Source organism: Oncorhynchus tshawytscha, linkage group LG11 (genome assembly GCF_018296145.1).
Source record: "Oncorhynchus tshawytscha isolate Ot180627B linkage group LG11, Otsh_v2.0, whole genome shotgun sequence".
Classification (NCBI taxonomy): domain Eukaryota; kingdom Metazoa; phylum Chordata; class Actinopteri; order Salmoniformes; family Salmonidae; genus Oncorhynchus; species Oncorhynchus tshawytscha.
The window spans coordinates 19,687,863-19,713,026 of record NC_056439.1 but is presented as its reverse complement, the minus strand read 5'-3'; the positions used below and the strand labels follow the sequence as shown (position 1 = coordinate 19,713,026).

Genomic DNA, 25,164 nt, shown 5'->3' with positions numbered 1-25,164 from the left:
CAAGATCTCACCCCATGGGGTCAAAATGATGACAAGAACGGTGAGCAAAAATCCCAGAACCACATGGGGGGACCTAGTGAATGACCTGCAGACAGCTGGGACCAAAGTAACAAAGCCTACCATCAGTAACACACTACGCCGCCAGGGACTCAAATCCTGCAGTGCCAGACGTGTCCCCCTGCTTAAGCCAGTACATGTCCAGGCCCGTCTGAAGTTTGCTAGAGCATTTGGATGATACAGAATAAGATTGGGAGAATGTCACATGGTCAGATGAAACCAAAATATAACTTCTTGGTAAAAACTCAACTCGTCGTGTTTGGAGGACAAAGAATGCTGAGTTGCATCCAAAGAACACCATACCTACTGTGAAGCATGGGGGTGGAAACATCATGCTTTGGGGCTGTTTTTCTGCAAAGGGACCAGGATGACTGATCCGTGTAAAGGAAAGATTGAATGGGGCCATGTATCGTGAGATTTTGAGTGAAAACCTCCTTCCATCAGCAAGGGAGATGAAACATGGCTGGGTCTTTCAGCATGATAATGATCCCAAATACACCGCCCGGGCAATGAAGGAGTGGCTTCGTAAGAAGCATTTCAAGGTCCTGGAGTGGCCTAGCCAGTCTCCAGATCTCAACCACATAGAAAATCTTTGGAGGGAGTTGAAAGTGCGTGTTGCCCAGCAACAGCCCCAAAACATCACTGCTCTAGAGATCTGCATGGAGGAATGGGCCAAAATACCAGCAACAGTGTGTGAAAACCTTGTGAAGACTTACAGAAAACATTTGACCTCTGTCATTGCCAACAAAGGGTATATAACAAAGTTTTGAGATAAACTTTTGTTATTGACCAAATACTTATTTTCCACCATAATTTGCAAATAAATTCATGAAAAATCCTACAATGTGATTTTCTGGATTTTATTTTCTTATTTTGTCTGTCATAGTTGAAGTGTACCTATGATGACAATTACAGGCCTCTCTCATCTTTAAGTGGGAGAACTTGCACAATTGATGGCTGACTAAATACTTTTTTGCCCCACTGTAAATCCAGTTTGGTTTATCCATGTGTAGGAATTCTGTGCTTGTTGTTAGGGGAATTATGGCTGTAAACTAAGCTGATTAAAATGATTAAAAACGCAACAGCAAAAAATGATGATAGTACTGTACTTAATTACAGATGTTGTTTAAAAATAAAAGGTATTTTATAAATAAACATTTAATCATAAAGCATTCTCTTTTTATTGAAAGGCTCTAACAAGTTCAAGCACGGCTGAATCAATAACAGCAGTTTAAAAAAAACAACCCACAGGCATACAAACATAGCATTTAATAAAGGAATTAATAATCACACTGTAAAAATCCATTCATATACTGTATTTTCAACTGATCCATAGACATTTACTCCAGCATTCTTAAAATATTCTTAAAATAAAACCAACATTATTAGTAAATCAGTATTGTCACTTCAAAACTATTTCAACTGTGTTACACTTATATTTCATACTTTGCTAATGGTGAGTTTGTTTTGTATTTTCTATCCAGCATTCCAAACACTGTATCTTTGGCAGTTCACATACTCTGGTTCAAAAGTGCAACTGACACTCCCAAGCCTGTACAGAATCCACTGAGCTTGTAAGACAAGTACCTTCAAGAGAATGCAGGACCTTAATAAGTTAAATCGCTCAATGTTGTGCATTATCTTAAATGTGTAAATATTTCTGCATAACTCATTGGCCACACTTTTTCTTATCAAATTCCATGTAAATTCAAAAAGGACATTGGGGACGTTTCTGAAACATACATGTTATTCCACTCACCAAATTGCCATTTATGTAAATGGGCCACTGCAACGCTTCATGGACTGTAATACCTACAAAAACATTTTTTATAATTGTGCACCGTGCAATCCTACATTCTTAGGGCTGGATTCAATCCGTATTGCCAAAGTATCGCTGACGATCCGCGTACATATGCAGCATTTACCGTGAATGCAGTCTCCGCGACCGCGGGAACATTGACTTTAATTGTCAATCTCGCTATATAGAGGATCTTCAGCGCTACGGATTTAAATAGCCCTCAGTGTGCTTCTTTCTTTGTGCATCAATAAACTCAGAAAAACATACAAAGTTATAGGTTTGTCTTTACAATTTAAGCATATCAATGCAAGCCACATTAAAAGCCAAAGAGCAGAATCTCTAAACAGCTTTATAAATTATTCTGGAAAAAAAAAAACGTGTTGTGTGTACATGCGTGTGTATGTGTCGTGTGTGTGTGACATGTTTGTTATGTGTGTATCAGTATGTACATGTGTCGCAGTATGTGTGTGTATTCATTTTTCCAGGTTGAGCAGAAGGCTTGGCAGGTTCCTGTAGTCGATCTGTGGCAACACCAACAGGCAGTAGAGGAGCAGCCACAGCAGTAGGAGAATGTAGTACTCTGTCAATGAAGTAGGAGTCCTCATCTCCCTCCAGCTACACACACACACACACACACACACACACACACACACACACACACACACAGAGAGAGAGAAAACCGGGTTCAGCAGAAGGTCGACAGAACCAAACAGACTTTAAACCCAGCTAACACATTTGGTTCCTTGGAAATTGTGTGAATGTACATTTTTGGTTTCCACTTTGCCTGTTCTGAGAACTTGAATTTTTAGGTTGCAGGGAGGTTCTGAAAACGTTCTACTATGGTTCTCTGAAAGTTTTCCTAGGAGGTTTACTAACCTTCTGAGAACGGAAATAATAGGTTATTTGAAGGCAATTAAATAATGTTCTGAGAACATGTTTCAATAAGACTTTTAATAATACTGACAGCTTAGGTTAACTGTTTGGAACTCCAACACAGATATGACACCTGGAAATTCATTTGCTTAGGCATTAATCATGCAAACACATGTATTTGTTTTATTGTGCCATGGCATCAGTGAGATTCTGAACCTATGATCTTATGTTCTATATCAATGGAATTAGTTCACTGCGCCACCAGGATGGAGCTAGCGTGCCATGTTTTTTTTAAAACTCATACAAAGCTGTTCATTGTAGTCTATTCAAGCAGACCCCATTTTCCATCCAAGGAAATAAACACTCATTAAGATTATGTGTGGCCAATTAGTGGGCACGGCCAACACACCTGAACACACTTAATTAACAAGATAGGCTAAAGAGAGTATTGTTGATGCTGCGAACGGAATGTATATGTTTTTAAATAACATTCTTAGAACGTTCTTTGAATGTTACTACTGTTTTGGAAAGTTTTCTTAACATTCTGAGAACATGACTTTAAATAGAACCATGAGATAAGGTGCAGAATACGCTATGCTGAAGTACTGAAATCCCCACAGAAGAACATTGTTTCTTAACATTCTCTGAACGTTCTGAGAACATTATATAGAACCATGAGTAAACCAGTGGGAAACGTTAGGCTTAGGTACTGAAATTCCCACCTAAGAAACATATGGTTCTCAGAATGTTATGCGCTAGCTGGCTATCCTGCAACATTCCCAGAATGTTGTGAGAAGGTTAGATGCAAAATAATCATTAGGACAACCATGCTCTCACCAAGCTCTATGAAACATATGGTTCTGAGAACATTATGTGCTAGCTGGGAAGAGATAATGTCAACATAAACTGCAGAGCTACAATTCAGGGTAAAATGGGTCAAAGGTTGAATAAAAATGTAGAATACAAAAAACTGTTATATGTTAGGCTTTTCTAATGACACCAAAACAAAAGCCCAGAATGGATTTCATTTATCCAGACTGAAGAGTTATTTTCATGTTGAATAGCTTTCTGATACTAATAATTTAACTATGTCTGGGATAGGCTGAATGCCAGTCTGCTTGTGCTATAATGCCAACTCCTTGTCATTCATTGTCATGAGCAATGGAGTTTGCAAGAGCAAAAAGAGATATGGGACAAGGTTAGTCTCATACTAATACTGTAACTAGGTACGGGAGTTTTGACACGACCAGGAAAAACTATGGGCCCTAGTTATACCCTTCATACAACTAGCACCTGATGTTGTTCTTGGTCAGATTTCCTCCTGGTCCTCCTAATAACTACTAAGACAACATCTTTGGTCCTGAGCTACAGACAGCTGTGTTCCTTTATCTCTACGGCTGTGACCTAAATGGCACCCTATTATGGGTCCTGGTCAAAAGTAGTGTACTATAAAGGGAGATAGGGTGTCATTTAGGACACAGCCTATCTGTATGGCATCTCCCTCCCCAGAGGGCTGTAGATGATGTAATGACGTAAATGTTTCACACAATTACAACACCAGCCAAGCTGTGCCCCATAGGAGTGATGGTATCAGTCGAATATTGTGTGTCTCTGATTCCCACGATGCCTCACCTCAACACTCATACAGGAGGGTTGTCATGGCAACTACACGATAGCCCCACCCAGTGACTTACGCTCAGACAAGTGAGCAAGAGCGCTCAGACAAGTGAGTAAGAGAGAAACAGTTCGTGCAACAAACCTCTGTTTTGAACATAATAAGCTATAAATGTATAACAGTTATGCTGCACCCTGCCCTTTGGTGCTAGAGGCCAACTGACTCATATTCTTACCTGGTGTCAGACTTGGTACTGTGAGTTCGGCTGGATGCTCCATTCTTCTGATTGTCCTTCTACGGGACAGAGGGATAGGTATTACAATCCCAGAAACATGAGTGATGATGATAAAAGCACAGGTATTGTTTGTAGGCTCATCTTATGGTAAAATACTTACATAGGAAATAATTATATTTCCTAAATATCTGAAATGTTTTGCAGCAAACCTCATTAGAGCCAGCCACCTTCCTCTGGTGGAGTGGTGTAGAACACATAGAACACTGTTCATCTGTGGTTCCATCACTGTCAGCTTCCCTCCTGTTCAAAGAGAGAGAAAGAGAGACAGAGAGAGAGCGCTATATTTATGTTTCTACTAGATATAAAATGTACAAACAATATCATTCAGAACAAAGAAAATATCTTGTTAGCTATTATTTACACAGTGACTAACATACTGTTCATCTTACTCATTAAAGCAGAGAGAAAAAAGCCACTATTATTGCAATAAAACATTTCGGAATCAGTCATCAGCGTAGATTATATAATTGAATTACAGTGCATTCAGAAAGTATTCAGACCCCTTGACTTTTTCCACAGTTTGTTATGTTACAGCCTTATTCTAAAATGTATTAAATTATATTTTTTCCTCGTCAATCTACAGCCAATACCCCATAATGACAAAACAAAAACTGGTTTTTAGACATTTTTGGAAAAAAACAGAAATACCTTACATAAGTATTCAGACCCTTTGCTATGAGACTTGAAATTGAGCACAGGTGCATCCTGTTTCCATTGATCATCCTTGAGATGTTTGTACAACTTGATTGGGGTCCATCTGTGGTAAATTCAATTGACTGGACAGGATTTGGAAAGGCACACACCAGTTTATATAAGGTCCCACAGTTGACAGTGTATGTCAGAGCAAAAACCAAAAGCCATGATGTCAAAGGAATTGTGTGTAGAGCTCCATGACAGGATTGTGTCGAGGCACAGATCTGGGGAAGGGTACCAAAACATGTCTGCAGCATTGAAGGTCCCCAAGAACACAGTGGCATCAATCATTCTAAAATGGTGAGCTATAGAGCTGGCCGTCTGGCCAAACTGAGCAATCAGGGGAGAAGGGCCTTGGTCAGGGAGGTGACCAAGAACCTGATGGTCACTCTGGCAGAGCTCCAGAGTGGAGCATCTGTGGAGATGGAGGGACCTTCCAGAAGGACAAACATCTCTGCAGCAATCAGGCCTTTATGGTAGAGTGGCCATACGGAAGACACTCTTCAGAAAAAGGCACATGACAGCCTGCTTGGAGTTTTCCAAAAGGCACCTAAAGACTCTCAGACCATGAAAAACAATATTCTCTGGTCTGATGAAACCAATCCCTACGGTGAAGCATGGTGGTGGCATCATTATGCTGGTTGGATGTTTTTAAGCGGCAGAGACTGGGAGACTAGTAAGGATCGAGGGAAAAATTAACAGAGCAAAGTACAGAGAGATCCTTGATGAAAACCTGCTGCAGAGCCCTCAGGACCTCAGACTGGGGTGAAGGTTCACCTTCCAACAGGACAATGACCCTAAGCACACAGCCAAGACAATGCAAGAGTGGTTTCTGGAAAAGTCTCTCAATGTCCTTGAGTGGCCCAGCCAGAGCCCGGACTCTGGAGAGACCTGAAAATAGCTGTGCAGGGACGCTCCCCATCCAACTTGACAGAGCTTGAGAGAATCTGCAGAGAAGAATGGGAGAAACTCCCAAAATAAAGGTGTGTCAAGTTCGTAGCGTCATACCCAAGAACACTTGAGGCTGTAATCGCTGCCAAAGGCGCTTCAACAAAGTCTGAATACTTATGTACATTTGATATTTCCATTTTTATTTTTTATACATTTGCTAAAATGTCCAAAAAACTGTTTTTGCCTTGTCATTATGGGTTATTGTGTGTAGATGGATGAGGGGGAAAAAAATCATTTTATTCATGTTAGAATAAGGCTGTAAAGTAACAAAATGTGGAAAAAGTTTCCGAATGCACTAATGTCATTATGTCATTTGAATTGCTTAGAGCTTCTTAATGTTAGTGGAGAGGAAATTAGCTTCCAAGTTCAATGACTAGCCAGATCTAAACACATTTCATTGAGTAAATTTAAGACATTTTGCTCTATCAAACTGGGAGGCCCAGTTCTGAAGTCATGTTTTTCGCTGCTTAACATTGCCCCAAAAATAATTTTCTGTGCTGTGTTTCTCAAGCGGCGTCCCAAATGGTACCCTTTTCCCTATACAGTGCACTACTTTTGACCAGAGCCCATAGTAGTGCACTATAAAGGGAATAGGGTGCCATTTTGGACACAGGCCAGCTGTACCAGGGACCTAAGAATAGTATCCTACCTCATGGTCTCATTGTTTTCTCTGGCAGCAGAGGCAGACTTCTCATCATCAGTCCTGGTGAGATCACTGCTCTCAGCAGCTCCACGGTGGGTCTCCATCTCTGTCTCCACCACACCCCCATCTCCCTCCGTCTGCTCACCCAGCACGGAGCACCATTCCTGTGGGCCCGATAGCCTGGAGCCCCCTCTCACTTCAACCTCCTGGGCACACATGGGGTGGGAGAAGACTACTTTAGAGTGTAAGGGGAAGGTGGAGGTTGTTGGATAAGATAATAGGGTATGGATGTAGTGGGTGTGGGGGTAAAGGGTTACTGGCTAGTCATCAGTGATGGGGGAAAATCGCTACAGTTACATATCACAATATTATATAGATACTTTGACTCTAACTATTGATTTGTAAAAAAATGTGTATATATATATTTATATATATCTACAGTGGGGCAAAAAAAGTATTTAGTCAGCCACCAATTGTGCAAGTTCTCCCACTTAAAAATATGAGAGAGGCCTGTAGTTTTCATCATAGGTACACTTCAACTATGACAGACAAAATGAGAGAAAAAAAATCCAGAAAATCACATTGTAGGATTTTTCATGAATTTATTTGCAAATTATGGTGGAAAATAAGTATTTGGTCACCTACAAACAAGCAAGATTTCTGGCTCTCACAGACCTGTAACTTCTTTAAGAGGCTCCTCTGTCCTCCACTCGTTACCTGTATTAATGACACCTGTTTGAACTTGTTATCAGTATAAAAGACACCTGTCCACAACCTCAAACAGTCACACTCCAAACTCTACTATGGCCAAGACCAAAGAGCTGTCAAAGGACACCAGAAACAAAATTGTAGACCTGCACCAGGCTGGGAAGACTGAATCTGCAATAGGTAAGCAGCTTGGTTTGAAGAAATCAACTGTGGGAGCAATTATTAGGAAATGGAAGACATACAAGACCACTGATAATCTCCCTCGATCTGGGGCTCTGCGCAAGATCTCACCCTGTGGGGTCAAAATGATCACAAGAACGGTGAGCAAAAATCACAGAACCACACGGGGGGGACCTAGTGAATGACCTGCAGACAGCTGGGACCAAAGTAACAAAGCCTACCATCAGTAACACACTACGCCGCCAGGGACTCAAATCCTGCAGTGGCAGACGTGTCCCCCTGCTTAAGCCAGTACATGTCCAGGCCCATCTGAAGTTTGCTAGAGAGCATTTGGATGATCCAGAAGAAGATTGTGAGAATGTCATATGGTCAGATGAAACCAAAATAGCACTTTTTGGTAAAAACTCAACTCGTCGTGTTTGGAGGACAAAGAATGCTGAGTTGCATCCAAAGAACACCATACCTACTGTGAAGCATGGGGGTGGAAACATCATGCTTTGGGGCTGTTTTTCTGCAAAGGGACCAGGACGACTGATCCGTGTAAAGGAAAGAATGAATGGGGCCATGTATCGTGAGATTTTGAGTGAAAACCTCCTTCCATCAGCAAGGGCATTGAAGACGAAACGTGGCTGGGTCTTTCAGCATGACAATGATCCCAAACACACCGCCCGGGCAACGAAGGAGTGGCTTCGTAAGAAGCATTTCAAGGTCCTGGAGTGGCCTAGCCAGTCTCCAGATCTCAACCCCATAGAAAATCTTTGGAGGGAGTTGAAAGTCTGTGTTGCCCAGCAACAGCCCCAAAACATCACTGCTCTAGAGAAGATCTGCATGGAGGAATGGGCCAAAATACCAGCAACAGTGTGTGAAAACCTTGTGAAGACTTACAGAAAACGTTTGACCTCTGTTATATACCCTTTGTTGGCAATGACAAAGTATTGAGAAACTTTTGTTATTGACCAAATACTTATTTTCCACCATAATTTGCAAATAAATTCATTAAAAATCCTACAATGTGATTTTCTGGATTTTTTTTCTCATTTTGTCTGTCACAGTTGAAGTGTACCTATGATGAAAATTACAGGCCTCTCTCATCTTTTTAAGTGGGAGAACTTGCACAATTGGTGGCTGACTAAATACTTTTTTGCCCCACTGTATATGTATGTATGTATGTATGTATGTATGTATATATATACACTACCGGTCCAACATTTTAGAACACCTACTCATTCAAGGATTTTTCTTTATTTGTACAATTTTTTTTACATTATAGAATAATAGTTTAAGACATCAAAACTATGAAATAACATATGGAATCATGTTGTAACAGAAAAAGTGTTAAACAAATCAAAATATATTTTATATTTGAGATTCTTCAAATATGACAGCTTTGCACACTCTTGGCATTCTCTCAATCAGCTTGCTGATGTAGTCACCTGGAATGCATTTCAATTAACAGGTGTGCCTTCTTAAAAGTGAATTTGTGGAATTTTAATGGTTTGGGAATTGAAATGGTTTGGGATGAGTTGGACCGCAGAGTGAAGGAAAAGCAGCCAACAAGTGCTCAGCATATGTGGGAACTCCTTCAAGACTGTTGGAAAAGCATTCCAGGTGAAGCTGGCTAAGAGAATACCAAGAGTGTGCAAAGCTGTCATCAAGGCAATGAAGAATCTCAAATATAAAATATATTTAGATTTATTTGACACTTTTTGGTTGCTACAAGATCCCATATGTGTTATTTCATAGTTTTGATGTCTTCACTGTTATAGAAAATAGTAAAAATAAAGAAAAACCCTTGAATGAGTAGGTGTTCTAAAACTTTTGACCGTTAGTATATAAATTTGTATATATATGTTTTTGTTTGTTTCTTTGTTTTTGCTACGTAGCATTAGCTAACGCTGGTCAGGTGTGCCTGTGCCAAAACTATTTTTCATCCTATAGCTTGTTCTTCATCTTCTTTTTAAATAGTGAGCCAACATGTTTTCATGACTTTTATGTCCATAACTGATCAAAACTAATTTATCATGCTCCCTCCGGTCTCTGCAGAAGACATATAGTGAGAAATACCTATAGAATCGTGAGAATCGCAATACATATCACAACGGCACCTAAGTTTTGCGATAATATCGAATCATGACATCCCTTTCAATTCCCAGCCTTTAGTAGTCATATAGAGTAGAATAAAGCACTTGATAAAAAATATCACTCTTTCTTTTTAACGGTCTTGAACATTAGCTCCAATGTCCCTCCTTTAAATCATGGGGTAACGTTCTCATGATTGATTCATGGTTGGTCAACACAGCTTATGAAATGACTTCCAAATCAGACTTGGTATGCAGAACATCTAGCACACCAAAACAATGCATATATTATCAGACGCCCAGACAGACACGTCAGATAGAACCAGAGAAAAGGATGACAGATAATAACACATGCAGACAGATTATTGCACGTAATGAGACAGTGATATTGTCCTATGTGTATGTGTGAAATGTCACGTCCCTCTGATGTGGTCTGGTGTTGTTTGGATCACCTTGTACACACACACACACACACACACACACAGGAGGCGTGCATACATGCACACACACACATACGCAGATCTGTCCTTGTTGTCCATACATACTGGCTTACCTTATCATACTTCTGCATGGTTGACTCCTCTCTGAGAGCTTCTTGATCCAGTTGGCTTTTTATGTGTGAGTCTGGAATGCTGTGTGCGTGTGTCTCTGTATGAGTCTCTCCCTGGCTATGTGCGTGCGAGTCTGTGTGTGTCTCTGGTTCTGGTTCTGAGGACGGTGCTGGTTGTAGCGCTGCAACACTAAAGGTTGAGGGCCAGGTCTCTACTGACTTGCTGAAGGAAGAGGACCACGGCGTGGTCTCCACGTCGTTCTCTGGTTCCTCTCCAGGAGCACAGTCATCTGTATCCGGGTAGAACAGGTCCATGGGTTCCAGAGTCTCACTCAATGTCATTGTCTGATCAAGGGCCCCACTCATGTCCGCTTGGAACAAGTCCATTGGTTCACTTTCAGGCTTCTCCATTGCACTGCTCCTCTCACTGTCTGTATAGGCCACATTGACACTCTTGGTTTCAGTCTTTTCTGTGTCTGACATTTTGTCCCCTGTCTCTTCAACAGTAGAGGCCTCTGTCTCGCTATGACTGCCCTCAGTATGATCCTCTGCATCCTTTTCTATGTCTCTCTCTTGACCAGGCAGTAGGGATAAAGACTGGTTCTTGGTGTGTGTGTCTGAGGGAGGAGAGAGAGGAACCGGCTCAGTGAGGACCAGTCCAGGGTTAGGCTCCACGAAGGCCTCAATGACATGGGAGATGGGGACATCATAGTGGGGGTAGTACACCATGTCCAAGGGGATAATGGACACTGGTGTGCACTGATGGGGGACCTCCACTACTGTTTCTCTGTTGTCTATTGCTCCAGACCCAGTAGCATCCACCCTGTCATGGCCATTTTCTGCCCCTCTCTTCTTCTCAGGAACTACAACATTCACATTAGCATCTCCACCACAAGGGGCTGTCTCGCTCTTTTCAACCAAGCCACCTCCAGGGGGCTCACACAGGTCTGGGTCTTCATCCCCAACCTCTGTCTCTCTCTCTGGGCTCTGGGTCCTATCCTCTCTGTCCTCTGCTGGGAGTGTGGAGCTCTGCCGATTGTCTGTGCAAGACAGAGATTCCGGGTCCTTTTGCCCAGTATGGCTCTCCTCTTCTGGTTCTGAGGATCCCCCCTGGATAGTCTGAGTCTGGTCCATCTCCATATACGGTTGTGACTGCTCTGTGACCTCCTGAGTCGTAGTGTTCTCCTGTGATTCTATGTGGCCGTTCAGAACGTCCTTTATCTTCTTTTGTGTTTCTGACTCTTCTGTGACCTGCTTGTGCCTTTCCTCTGCTTGACCCTCTGCTATATCAGAACGTTCCATAGCTAACCCCTCCTCTGGGTTTCCAGCCTTTCTGGAATCTGTAGATGGTTCCACTGTTTCCTTCTTGGCACATTCTGATGCGCTGTCTGTCTTCTCCAGAACACCGTCCTGCTGATTTGGCTTTTCATGCAGGTCAGGGGTCTCCTGCTGTGAATGGCTGGTATCCTTGTGTTGAGGAGAACACACAGCTCCACCTATCTCACCCTCACACACACTCTCACCCTCACACACACTCTCCCTTTTCCTGTCAGAGTCAGTCTGCTGAGGCTTGTCAGAGAACTCTAAAGATGGCCGCCCCTGCTCCTTGTTGACGCCATTACTCTGACGTGTATGTGTGTCTATTCCTTCTGAGTCACTTTCTGTTCTCTCTGTTATGTTCTTTCCTTCTCTTTGATCAGGCTTCTGCTTGGCTGCCTTGTCCTCACTCAGTTCCAGAATGTAGCTATACGCCTCCTCCTCGTCTTCCTTCTCTTTCTTCTCCCTTCCCTCCCCATCCTCTTCTAGTTGTGTATTGGCCCTGTAGTGTGTGCTCTCCACTGAGCTAAAAGAGTAGTTCCCCTCGTCGATAAACAGCTCTGGCATCACTTCCTGTTCCTCATCCTGAGGCTTTCCTGCCTTTGGCCCCATAACCGACGGCAACAGATCCTCCAGATCAGGTGTGACCCCATGGGGTGTGGAGGGAGGGATGTCCCAGGATACCCCGCTGTCACATAGCGACCCATCGCTACGGCTCTCCACAGACCTGTCTGGCGTCACTGCCTCGCTCGGCAGGCGCTCCCAACAGGAGTCTGGCGAACTGATCACAGAGTCACTGATTGGGGAGTCACAGGACACAGAGCCGATGACGGAGTTGACAAATGAGGGCTGCGGAGAGCTGGAAGTGGAGACGGTGAAGACAGGGCTGGGTGTGGTCCCTACCGTCGAGCCTTCATTGACCGGGGAGCGCTCCACCACGGGCGGTGATATGGGGGACTTGAGCTCCTCGGAGATAGAGGAGATTAAGATTTTGGGCGGGTGCTGGACTAAGTCTCTCCGGACCACAAAGGGCCTCTCTCGGTCCCGACTCCGGTGAACGCCATTCCTCAGGTCGTGGGAGGAGTCGTTGACACGACAGCTGAGTCTACCTGACGACACACTCCTCTGTATCACATCAGATACATTCTCCTGGGGCTGAGAGAGAGAAAGAGTGGTTTGTGTATCTAGTGCAGGGGTGCCAAATAACTAGCCCACGAGCCTAATAAAATTTAAAAAACGATCTTAATCAATATTGAAATGACTAAAACCAAATCAAAGCTGTGTAGAAATCATAATAGACCGACATTTATAGTCTCTTCACTCTGTCCAGCCTGCTAATAGCCATTGAAACGAAAGCTACACAATCAGGGAAACGAAAAGCGAAGGATAAAGGAACATTTTGGGGAAATATAGATTTTAAGGGCGTCCCTCCAGACCTCAGTGAAGACCGAATGCGGCCCGCGGGGTAACATTTGTTTGACACCCCTGATCTAGTGGTTTGTTTAAACTACTGTATATATCATATATTGATCATGAGATAAATATTATGCAGCCAAATGGCACCCGCATTCCCTATATAATGCACTAGTTTTGACCTGAGCCCTTGGGATGCAGTCTCTCTCACCTCTTCCATCCCGGGGAAGTGCTCCAGGAACTGGGACACGTAGGTCATGATGGACTGCTCATCTGGAGGGTTGATGGTCACGTCTGCGGAGATGGAAATGCGGGAATGATAACAGAGGGACTTAAGATCGACTAGTGGTAAATCGTCTAATACACTCTGATTGTACAGCCTAATTGTAGCCCATTCCCAGATCTCTTTATGCTGTCTTGTCAACTGCTATGGCCGTTGTCATGTCAACTATTTTGGCAAGACAACGTCCATAGCAGTTGGCTATACAGCCCTAACAGATCTGGGATCAGGCTGGCATAATTGCCCCTTGTGGCAATGAATAAAGTCTCAATTCATTGAATTGGTTTGAATTTAACTGAATTGAATTGAATAATTTACCCTCTGGTTCCAGTAGTCTGGGTATGCCCAGGCTATAGTGGGCTGTCCTGAAGGCATCCTCTAGGTTCTCCCTGGCTGTCCTCAGCAGAGCTCTCCTCATGTCCACCAGGCTGGGGTCAATAGACTTAATGACGGCCAGGAAGGCCAGCCCACTGGTCCAGCTCTTCCCAAAGTCCTGCACTGCCACACCATACCTGACAAGACAAGACTCGGCAAGTCAGCAACATCTAACACTTGAACATGATTGCAGTCAAACTTTCAAACTTGTGTGTATGTATTACTGAATTTTCACAGGTTCATCAAATACCATATCCTATTTGTGAGTTTGTCTCTTATGAATTTGACATATGATTGCTGTCCAATCACAACTCACTTCCTGGTGCGTCTCTGGACCCACTGCAGGAGCGTCTTGATGGCTTTCCCATGATCCCTCATGGCGATGGAGCGTGGCCTCTCATCGGAGGGCGTGCTGGAGTGGGAGGTGTCGGAGTCGGAGCTGGTGGGGAGCGAAGAGAGGCTGGAGGACGAGGGGAACTGGCTCTTAATGTTCCCTGTCAGCTCCTTGATCTGAGAGAAGGAGGAAGACTCGGCACTTATTTCATTACTTAATATCTGAGAGAGAGAGGACGGGGGGAGAGAGAGAAGAAAGACAGTATAGAGAGAGATTTTACCTGGAAAAACAGGATAATATTCCAGATGAGTCCGAGAACAATGGAAGAGTTGCCATCGGCGACATCTGCAGCGTCAATACTGACCAGCTTCACCTGTGCAGGTAATCACACCCAGGTAAACAATCCAACCAATCAACAGGATATTTAGACAGTGGTGTGCTGGTGCTCCTCCCAATATGAAAAACATTGCTTCAGCTATAAATATCATTGAAGGGAATAAAGCTGAACCTTCTTCTATAATTTCAGGGTGTTTATTAGACACTTCCCTAAATAGGTGATTGGTGATTGGCTGTGATACTCACATTTCTTTCCTCTAGGAAGGTGAGGACCTTTGCGATGTTGTTCAGTCTGAAGATACGATGTGAGGACTGTTTCCATCCATGAAGCTGGAGGACACCGACCATACAATAAACAGCTGGGTGAATTGTTAGCCACCAAAATCGAACTCAAACACAATCTTTAACACATAACTTCTCCATATCTAGCATAGCCATGGGCTGCCTCCCAAATGGCACCGTATCCCTTACATTGTGCACTACTTTTGGCCAGGGCCTTTTGACTAGGGAATAGGGTGTCATTTGTGACGCAAGCGAATGAATCAACAAAGCCTCACTAACATCTGAATACTGTGTGGATGGTGTAATATTGTTGGTGGAAATCTCACCAGCTTGCATCCGGACAGTTCCTCCAGCAAGGCCATGAGTATTCTTCCATCCTGGATATCTCTGAACAGGTCGTTTACCTCCATCGGAGGAGTGCACTGAAGACAGGAGGAGAGGAGAGTTAATCTTTCAACAGACCTGACGATGTTAAAAACACATTTCAGTCTTCCTTTGATGATGCTATTGCGCTGCAACCGCTAAAAGTGGGTGTGTCTGATGTCTGACTTAAGTGCACATGTAGCATAAGCAGTGGAGTAAAACGACCATTGACATTTCTCTGGTGTTGGTTTTATGCTGGCTGATAGGACTGCCAATAACTGTCAAAAGATGGATCTTATCAGTATAATGAGCAGTCCGTCAAAACAGCTATTAAGTAATAGCTATGACATCGAACCATGCATGAACCAATCTCTCTACATCTGAACGCTTACTTGAGAGAGGGAGTGAGCAAAACTTTCCATCGAAACCCAGCAGACAAATGTATGATTGTCGATTAGTGGGTCAGAGATTTGATGTAACGCCAGACAGTGTGTCAGAGAAGAGAGGTTCATTGTGTGAGAGAAACAAAGACTTAATCACTATTTGGACCCTCTCTCTCTGTCAGCTTCATGGCTCTGCTCTGTTATCATCTCATCTCTCTGTCGCCTGAAACCTTAGAAGCACAAAACAGCCTTGCCAATGCAAACAATGGTGTAAGGCTAGAGTAGTGAAACTCACTGAATGACTAATGGCAGAGGTGTGTGTGTGTGTGTGTGTGACTTTGTGAGCGAGAGAGAGCAGAGGAGGTGGGGGTGAAGGGAGGGAAAGATAAAAAAAATATGTAAACAATTTGTAAGCACAAGTGTATGTGTGCTTGAGAGTGGAGGGAACACAGAACGGCTGAGGGTACATGTGGGTTAGCAGACAAAGAGAACGTATATGGGGGCCTTTTCACCATAGTTCCTTGGTAATTTGTTCAGGAATGCTATTCATGTAAATAAAGCAGTTCTTCAAATTACACAATGCAATCTGAGAAGAAAGGAGGGGGAAAAAAGTACAAAAAAGGCCTATGGCGATTATTCCATGCCAGCATGTCCCAAAAATATTTTTGCATCTCAGATTGTTCTGGCAATTCTCACATAAAAACTTAATTGGGAGAAAGGATGTTTGATTATGCTAATTACTTTTGTAACAAACCATTTTTTATCCCGATAAAAGGAGCCATGTTAGGCACTCTTCAGACCTATACATGCCCCCTATAAGACCCAATAATCAGGGAACCGTACATGATACAGACAACACCTTAGGGTCATTATATCTCCTAATACTGTGCTATAAAATATGGAGTATCGCTACATTCTGAAATACAATTTAACACGTTAATTTATTCAACATTAAAACGATTAATATTATTATCTCAAAAATACCCTATTAGATTTTGTTCATTTTTAAACATATTATTTTAAACAATATACTCTACACGTATGTCAAATTTACAGAGTGGGCTCTCTCCTACTTTTAAAGTCATGAGCAATTTTATGAGCGCCACCAAAACAGTGAATGGGAAAATGGATTTAAAGGGAACTCCCTCTGCTGGTGATTTGCTGAATGTGCAATCCTACAGGAGGGTTGTGATTGGTTAATGATCTATAATGTCAATTTGTACATATAAAATGTATAATTTCTTCAAAGTACCAGAGAACCCACTCTGGAAATCTGATGTCTTTAAAGAGTATATTGTTCCAAATAATATGTCTAAAAATAAATAAGAATTTGTTCTTAACTGACTTGCGTAGTTAAAAAAAATAAAAAATAATATGGTTCAATCAAGCCAAATGTCAACAAACCTTTTCCCTCGTCAGTGCAGTTTCACGACAAATTGGACAAAATCATAGCATGTTGCCATGCAAAATGTGAGAATTGCCTCCGCAAAATCCTGGAGGGACTGATAATGACACCAAGATGTTGTCTGTGCCATGTACGGTTCACGGATCATAGGGTCTTACAGGAGGCATGTATAGGTCTAAAAAGGGCCTATAGAAATTGCCACTTTCATCACAATTTTCCAAAAAATACAAAATGTAATAAAAATGTTCAACGTCCTTCCTCCCAATGAAGATTTTAATGTGAATTGCCAGAAAAATCTGTGATACCAGAACTATTTTTGGGCCATGCTGACATGGAATCGCCCTATTACATCTAATCTAGCACTATTTGCATATACAGTCTGCTCCACTATTCCCTATATAGTGCACTACTTTTGACCAAAGACCTATGGGCACTATATAAGAAAAAGGGTGCAATTTGAGATGCAGTCCCACAGTACCACCTGTACATCATTAAGTAGAAGTAAATCTACTCTAGGGCAGACAGATAGCATCTACACATTCTATCAGATTAGCATTTACCGACAATTTTTTTTTTTTTTTTACACGGTCTCTCTGCATTAGCAGTCTCCATTTATCATTTATAGGGTAGAGGGAGAGGCTACAACTCAGTTTGTGTGAGGGACAGACTCAGTGTAAATTGAAATGAGATGCTTCGGAAATGTAAAATAACCCAGGTTTAGGAATAAGTCTATACATACTCCAGTTTGTGGTGTTGGGTAAGATACGCTTATTTTGAGGGATGGATTTTTTGGGGGGGGAACTGTTGCAGGGTTGGGGTCCATTCCATTTCAATTCAGTCAATTCAGGAAGTAAACAAACAAAAAAAAACAATTCTCATAGAGCTCTGAGGAAAATAGGAATTTCATTTTCAATTAAAATGGAATTGACACAAACCCTGATCTGTAGACTGACTTACCTTCTCTAAATGCAGATTCATCCATCGTGTAAACGTCCTCTTCTGAACGACCTCTCTTTCAACTGCAAGAGAAAAGCAACAGAAACACAGAGGAGGATGTGAATATGGTGGCTGTGAATAAAAGATGGGAATACAGAGAAGAGACCAGCAGCATCAATACTGACTCATGTAAGACAACAGCCTCATCTACTACCAGGTAGCATCCCAAATAGCCCCGTTCCCTATATAGTGCGCTACTTTTGACCAGGGTCCATAGGGCTTTGGTCAAAAGTAGTGTACTACATAGGGAATAGGTTGCCATTTGTGACACACCCCAGTCGTTAATCAGCAAGACCTCTACCCTGCAGTCATGACCTGTCAACACACCATAGCAACCAGGAGGTGCACTTAGCGTGCAAACACACACATGCAACCCTCGCATGTGAACCTTTGCATGAACATACAACATCACACATCTACATGCTCACATGCATACACCACACACACACACACACACACACACACCAATTTATATCCAATCATATTTTATTTCACCTTTATTTAACCAGGTAGGCAAGTTGAGAACAAGTTCTCATTTACAATTGCGACCTGGCCAAGATAAAGCAAAGCAGTTCGACACATACAACGACACAGAGTTACACATCGAGTAAAACAAACATACAGTCAATAATACAGTATAAACAAGTCTATATACGATGTGATATATTGTATTGATTTCCATACACAATACGGTGAAGCTAGTTGGTGAATCATGGTCATATCTTGCATGCTCACTCCTTGGCTATTTTTAAAAACCTCTTAACCTGTGTGTCGTTGTGCATTAAATGTCTCACTGGAGTACCATCCAACAACCTCATGAATATCTTTCCTCATTTCCTAGCCAGAGGAGTGTGATTCTACGGCTATTTCTCTTGGATTGAAACTTTGGTACTAGGATGTAAATATGCAGACTTAACACCCGGAGTTGTCTGTATTGCGAAACTGCCGATCATTATGTGGCTACCTGTCCATTAAAAGGACTAGGCTCATCAGTAGGTACGAGTACTCTGGTGTAACAGAGAATTTCTCTTCTCCCCTTACTCGCACCCCTCTACATGCCATCCTGCTCTGGGGCGACCAATCAAAATCTCTTTTGCCTCTGGGGCCGACGAGAGTTTCATGGATGCCACCCTGGTGTCTGAGCTGGGCATCCCCACTCAGCCCCTCTCCATTCCTATGGACGTTAGAGCACCGAATGGGCACTCTATGGGCAGGGTCACCCACAATACCACTCCTATCCACCCGTGTGTGTCTGGGAACCACAGTAAGTCTATACAGTTTATGCTCATCAAGTCTCCTCAGGTTTCCATGGTATTGGGGTTTTCTTGGCTCCAGTGCCACAACTCCTTATCAACTGGACTGCTGGTACTATTATGGGCTGGAGCCCGTTCTGCTATGCCCATTGCCTGAAGTCCGCGGAGTACCAGGAGGTTTTCAGCAAGGCCCGGGCCACTTCGCTTCCTCTGCATCGACCCTATGACTGCGGGATCGACCTTCTCCTGGACACTACACCACCCTGGGGACGCCTGTATTCACTGTCAGGTCTGGAAACCAAGGTTATGGAGACGTACATCGAGGACTCCCTGGCTGCAGGGGTTATCTGTCCTTCTGCCTCCCCGCCGGCGAAGGGTTCTTCTTTGTGGAGAAGAAGGACAAAACCATGCGCCTGTGCATCGACTACAGGGGCCTCAATGACATCACGGTTAAGAACCGCTACCCGCTACCACTCATCGCCTCGGCTTTCAATCCGCTCCAGGGGGCCACTACCTCTCCAAGTTGGACCTCTGGATCGTCCACCACCTGGTACGGATACGGGAAGGTGACGAGAGGAAGACAGCCTTCAACACTGCTAGAGGACACTATGAATACCTGGTGATGCCATTCGGTCTGATCAATGCTCCTGCTGTGTTCCAGGTCCTGGTTAATGACATTATCCGCAACATGTTGAACCAGTTCGTGTTCGTCTACCTTGACGACATCCTCGTCTTTTCCAGCTTGGCTCAAGAACACGTTCTCCACGTCCAACAGGTCCTCCAGCTTTATGTCAAACCCAAAAAATGTGAATTCCATCACTCCACAATCTCCTTCCTTGGTTACATCATAGCTGCTGGGAATGTGCAGATGGATCCCGGAAAGGTAAGAGCGGTGGTGGATTGGCCTCAACCCACATCCAGAGTGCAGCTGCAACGCTTCTTAGGGTTCGCCCATTTCTATCGCCGTTTTATCCGGGGTTACAGCACCCTGGCTTTCCCCCTGTCAGTACTCACCTCACCAGCTGCTGACCGGGTGTTCCTGGACCTTAAGCACCGCTTCACCACGGCTCCAATATTGATCTATCCGGACCCATCCAGTCAGTTTGTGGGGGAGGTAGACGCGTCGGATGTCAGAATGGGAGCCATCCTGTCCCAGGGCTCTGCCCTGGACCTTAAGCTGCCTCCCTGCGCCTTCTCTTCCCATCGTCTTAACGGAGCGGAATCATGATGTGGGGAATCGAGAACTACTTGCAGTGAAGATGGCATTGGAGGAGTGGAGACACTGGTTAGAGGGGGCGGAACTTCCATATATAATGTGGACGGATCACAGGAACCTGTAATATCTCCGCACCGCCAAGCGTCTCAGCTCCAGCCAAGCTCAATGGGCCCTGTTGTTCACCTGGTTCAACTTCACCATCTCCTACCGCCCAGGGTCTAAGAATGTTAAGCCAGACATGCTTTCACGCTGCTATAGCCCTGCATCTACACCCTCGGACCCTCAAACCATCCTTCCGACATCGTGCTTGGTGGCTACCCTCGTCTGGGGTATAGAACCAGGTCCGTGAGGTGCAGCATTCCCAGCTGGACCCTGGAGGGGCTCTGGCTAACCAGATGTTTGTCCCAGACACTGCCTGTACTGTCTGTAGTCAGAACAAGACTCCTCGGCAAGCTCCGGCTTGCCTCCTTCAACCTCTTCCTGTCCCTCACCTGCCCTGAACACATATATCCCACCACTATCCTCACAGCGGTGGACAGGTTTTCCAAAGCCGCCCATTTCATTCCCCTCCCCAAGCTACTTTCTGCCAAGGAGACGGCCCAGCTCTTAGTGCAGCACGTCTTCCGGATCCATGGACTTCCGGTGGAAATGGTCTTTGACCAGGGTCCTCAATTTTCGTCCCGGTTCTGGAAGGCATTCTGCACACTCATTGGGTCGTTGGCCAGTCTGTCCTCCAGGTTTCATCACCCACACAGCAATTTGTGTGGGTGGAGTATGCCCGGAACACCCTTCCCTGCTTGACCACTGGGCTCTCAACCCACGGAGCACTCGAAGGGCATCAGCCCCCACTCTACTCAGAGATAGAGGAAAAGGTCAACATACCCTCGACCCAGATGTTCATCTGCCGCTGTCGGCGTACCTGGAAGAGAGATTGGTCCGCTCTTCTCAAGACCACCTCCAGGTGTCGTTGACAGGCGGACCGCCATCGGACGCCGGCTCCCTGCTATTGTCTTGGGCAGAGGGTATGGCTGTCGACTCGGGATCTGCCCCTCTGGGTACAGTCCCACAAACTTTCCCCTCGTTTTATCGGACCTTTCCCCATCGCCAAGATCCTTAGCCCCTCTGCTGTTTGCCCCGCACCCTCTGTACATACATCCCACGTTTTATGTATCAAGGATTAAACCTCTGTCTCACAGCCTTCTGTCTCCACTTTCCAGGCCCACCCCTTCCCCCCCAGTCTCATCGATGGCCATCCGGCATACACGGTGAGGTGTCTCCTGAGTGTTCGACCTCGGGGCAGGGGATCCCATGTTTGATTGGGAGGGTTATGGTCCAGAGGAGAGGTGCTCGATCCCCGCTAGGAACATCCTGGACCCAGCCCTAATCGCTGAATTCCACCGCCGGCACCCCGGTTAACCAGGTACGTGCCCTGGTAGGACGCCAGGTAGCATCCCCAGAGGGGGGGTAATGTCACACCCTGATCTGTTTCACCTGTCTTGTGCTTGTCTCCACCCCTCTCCATTTTCCCAATTATCCCCTGTGCACTTATACCTGTGTTTTCTGTTTGTCTGTTGCCAGTTTGTCTTGTCAAGCCTACCAGCGTGTTTTTTTTCCCATACTCATGTTTCTCGTTAGTTCCTGTTTTCTAGTTCCCCCATTTTTTGACTATTCTGCCTGCCCTGACCCAGAGCCTGCCTGCCGTTCTGTACCTCTTGACACTGCCCTGGATTACTGACCCCTGCCTGCCTGCCCTGACCCTGAGCCTGCCCGCCATTCTGTACTTTACAGACTCTGCCCTGGATTACTGACTTCTGCCCGTCCCTGACCGGTCTTTTGCCTGCCCCCTGGTTTGTAAATAAACATTTGTTATTTCGAACTGTCTGCATCTGGGTCTTATCCTGAGGTCTGATAGACATAGGGAAAAGACAGACAGTCATACTGTGAGTAGTAATTAGACAAAAGGAGAGACAATCAATAATGTCCCAACCTGGTCCCAGATCTGTTTGTGCTCTTGCCTACTCTATTTTCAAACCAAACATGATAATTGCATAAGGAGTTGGCAAGAGAGCAGAAACAGACTGGCAACCAGGCTAATAACGTGCCATATTAAGAAAAAAATTGCCAGCAGCAATGAAATCGTCATCCTTATTCATTCTCGAAATACCATTCGTGTTCATGACAACCTCATTTGCCATGACCAGCCACCAGGCAATTCTCAGTATGGGGTCATCTGTTCATTCCTCTGGTGTGTGTTTGTTCTAAAATGAGGCATTTACTCACAGATGTAGGAGTTCCTTCACCCCATTCAGCAAAACACAAACAGCTGACTCCAGCTGAGACACAGAAGTACTGCTAGTCCTCATATCCAAACAAAGTTTCATCTGGAGTTTGGACACTGTTCTTTGCTGCTCTCACTGGGCCCTGAGTAGGCCTCACTCTCAGCCTTGGCAATGTGCGCTCTCTCTCTCTCTCTTTCTCCCTTGCTCGCTCCCTCTCTTTCTCTCTCTCCCTATTTTTCACAGCTGAGTGCTCAAAGCCGTCACCCAGCCCCAGCCCCTGGCCCAGACCAGAGCAGCTAGGCTCTTTGTGTCTTTATGGTTGCTGGCTGGTTGCTGGCGCTGGAGCTCTGGGAAATGGCCCCCTTATTATAGCGACATGCCCTATACACACACAGACGGACACAATAACAGACACACAGCCACACCTACACGTAAACTTAGACACACACAGAGACACTCCACACACACTATCAGGCAGAGACATGCAGACACAGAAAAAAAAGTGACACACACACACAGAGAAGTAAAAGCAGGCTCCTGCTCTTACTCTGAGAAAGAGCTTCAGTCAGGAGAAACCCAAGAGATGAACAATGTACTCCATGTATTTCTGTTTGTAGTATCACACTATGCTTATAAGACTATTAGTCATCATAAACGAATGTTTACATTCTATGAGACTGTTCTATTCTATTGTATCCTCTTTGTTCATAGTTTATGAAAATGTTGAGATGCCTCATAGGCAGAGGCCTTCTAGGCAGAGTTGCAAAGAAAAAAAAAACATTTCTCAGACTGGCCAATAAAAAGAAAAGATTAAAAGGGGCAAAAGAACACAAACACTGGACAGAGGAACTCTGCGTAGACGGCCAGCATCCCGGAGTCACCTCTTCACTGTTGACATTGAGACTGGTGTTTTGCGGGTACTATTTAAAGAAGCTGCCAGTTGAGGACTTGTGAGGCATCTGTTTCTCAAACTAGACACTGAAATGTACTTGTCCCCTTACTCAGTTGTGCACCGGGGCCTACCCACTCCTCTTTCTATTCTGGTTAGAGCCCGTTTGCGCTGTTCTGTGAAGGGAGTAGTACACAGATCTTCAGTTCCTTGGCAATTTCTCGCATGGAATAGCCTTTTTCAGAACAAGAATAGACTGATGAGTTTCTGAAGAAAGTTCTTTGTTTCTGGCCATTTTGAGCCTGTAATCGAACCCACAAATGCTGATGCTCCAGATACTCAACTAGTCTAAAGAAGGCCCGTTTTATTGCTTCTTTAATTAGAACAGTTTCCAGCTGTGCTAACATACTTGCAAAAGGGTTTTCTAATGATCAATTTGCCTTTTAAAATGATAAACTTGGATTAGCTAACACAATGTTCCATTGGAACTCAGGAGTGAAGGTTGCTGATAATGGGCCTCTGTACGCCTATGTAAATATTCCATTTTAAAAAATCTGCTGTTTCCAGCAACAATTGTCATTTACAACATGTCTACACTGTATTTCAGATCAATTTTATGTTATTTTAAAATGGACAAAAAAAATTTGCTTTTCTTTCAAAAACAAGGACATCTCTAAGTGACCCCAAACTTTTGAACGGTAGTGTACATGACATGTACACCTCCCCTGTGATGAGAAGTGTCATTTCTGTAGTCAATTAGCCAACGTGAGAAAATGCCCACGTCATGAAAGGCTAGTTAAATAAAAAACACACCAAAAACGTCTGAAAACCCAACTGCCCACTGGAAATATTAATAACTGTGGCCATCCATAACTGTTGATCTAATTTTCCAGGTACATTATCCAAAACGCTGCACTGGTTTCTCTTAGGAATAACAGAGCCTGGGCCAAATAGAAAGGTGCACGTATCGTCAGATCTGAGGGCTCTACAGAGAGACTTACTATGGCACGATGCATCCGGACCCACTCGGATACCTCAGTCTGTTGGAGTGTGTGTGCTGCTGTGAATGTCTACCATTGTGCGCTGGTGGTGATTTATAGCATGTGTGTGGCTGTGCGCCTAGAATTCCTAACCAGACCGTTTGTTTGTTTTTCCGTCCCCACAAATGTGTGGACAGCACAGTGCTGAATGACGGGAATGACACCTAACGTCTAGGCAATGAGAGACAGGCCTACATGGAAAAGAATGAACCCTATTTTCTCTCTCTCTCGCGCTCTGTCACAGCGCTGTGTCTGATTCAGATTCCTACGACACAAAAGGTGACTTCTTGAATACGAACAAGTGCCGCGCCGGAGAGGAGTCCGGGGGAGTGTGGACTCGGCTGGTTGAAACATTGCCTGTTAGGGACAGTCTGGGGACAATCTGTCAAAAGGCTTGTATAAATCAGGCCCTATTCTCCAGGGAATCTGTCTGTTAGCCCACCAACATGTGTCAACTCCAGATGTCTTCCATTCAATGAAAGCCTCCACCAGTCCACAGGCAAACATGGACACGGCCTTCCAAGAGCCATGTGTTCAGGAGCCCCTGACATTTGAACTCAGG

The 25,164-nt window shown here is 44.2% G+C and overlaps 1 protein-coding gene and 1 long non-coding RNA gene across 5 annotated transcripts in view; one reads left to right on the top strand and one right to left on the bottom strand.

Annotated features, from left to right (window-relative positions):
- Positions 1 to 1,219: 1,219 nt before the first annotated feature.
- clmna (calmin a) overlaps positions 1,220 to 25,164 on the bottom strand; it is a 43,019-nt gene continuing 19,074 nt past the window's right edge. For 3 of the 4 annotated variants that reach the window (XM_024437008.2, XM_024437004.1, XM_024437005.2), the window contains exons 3-14: positions 17,887 to 17,948; positions 15,105 to 15,200; positions 14,743 to 14,826; positions 14,441 to 14,533; positions 14,143 to 14,336; positions 13,770 to 13,963; positions 13,383 to 13,465; positions 10,445 to 12,913; positions 6,932 to 7,131; positions 4,788 to 4,878; positions 4,579 to 4,637; positions 1,220 to 2,470 (exon numbers count right to left, since the gene is read on the bottom strand). In XM_024437008.2, the coding sequence (XP_024292776.1) occupies positions 2,329 to 2,470; positions 4,579 to 4,637; positions 4,788 to 4,878; positions 6,932 to 7,131; positions 10,445 to 12,913; positions 13,383 to 13,465; positions 13,770 to 13,963; positions 14,143 to 14,336; positions 14,441 to 14,533; positions 14,743 to 14,826; positions 15,105 to 15,200; positions 17,887 to 17,948 (3,767 nt within the window). In that variant the 3' untranslated portion in view covers positions 1,220 to 2,328. The remainder of the gene's footprint in view (positions 2,471 to 4,578; positions 4,638 to 4,787; positions 4,879 to 6,931; positions 7,132 to 10,444; positions 12,914 to 13,382; positions 13,466 to 13,769; positions 13,964 to 14,142; positions 14,337 to 14,440; positions 14,534 to 14,742; positions 14,827 to 15,104; positions 15,201 to 17,886; positions 17,949 to 25,164) is intronic. The other variant, XM_024437006.1, reaches the window with a different exon arrangement.
- LOC112261569 lies at positions 17,617 to 22,263 on the top strand. Its single transcript, XR_002955180.2, has 3 exons — positions 17,617 to 18,054; positions 21,612 to 21,814; positions 22,083 to 22,263. It is a non-coding gene; the product is annotated as an uncharacterized LOC112261569 (long non-coding RNA).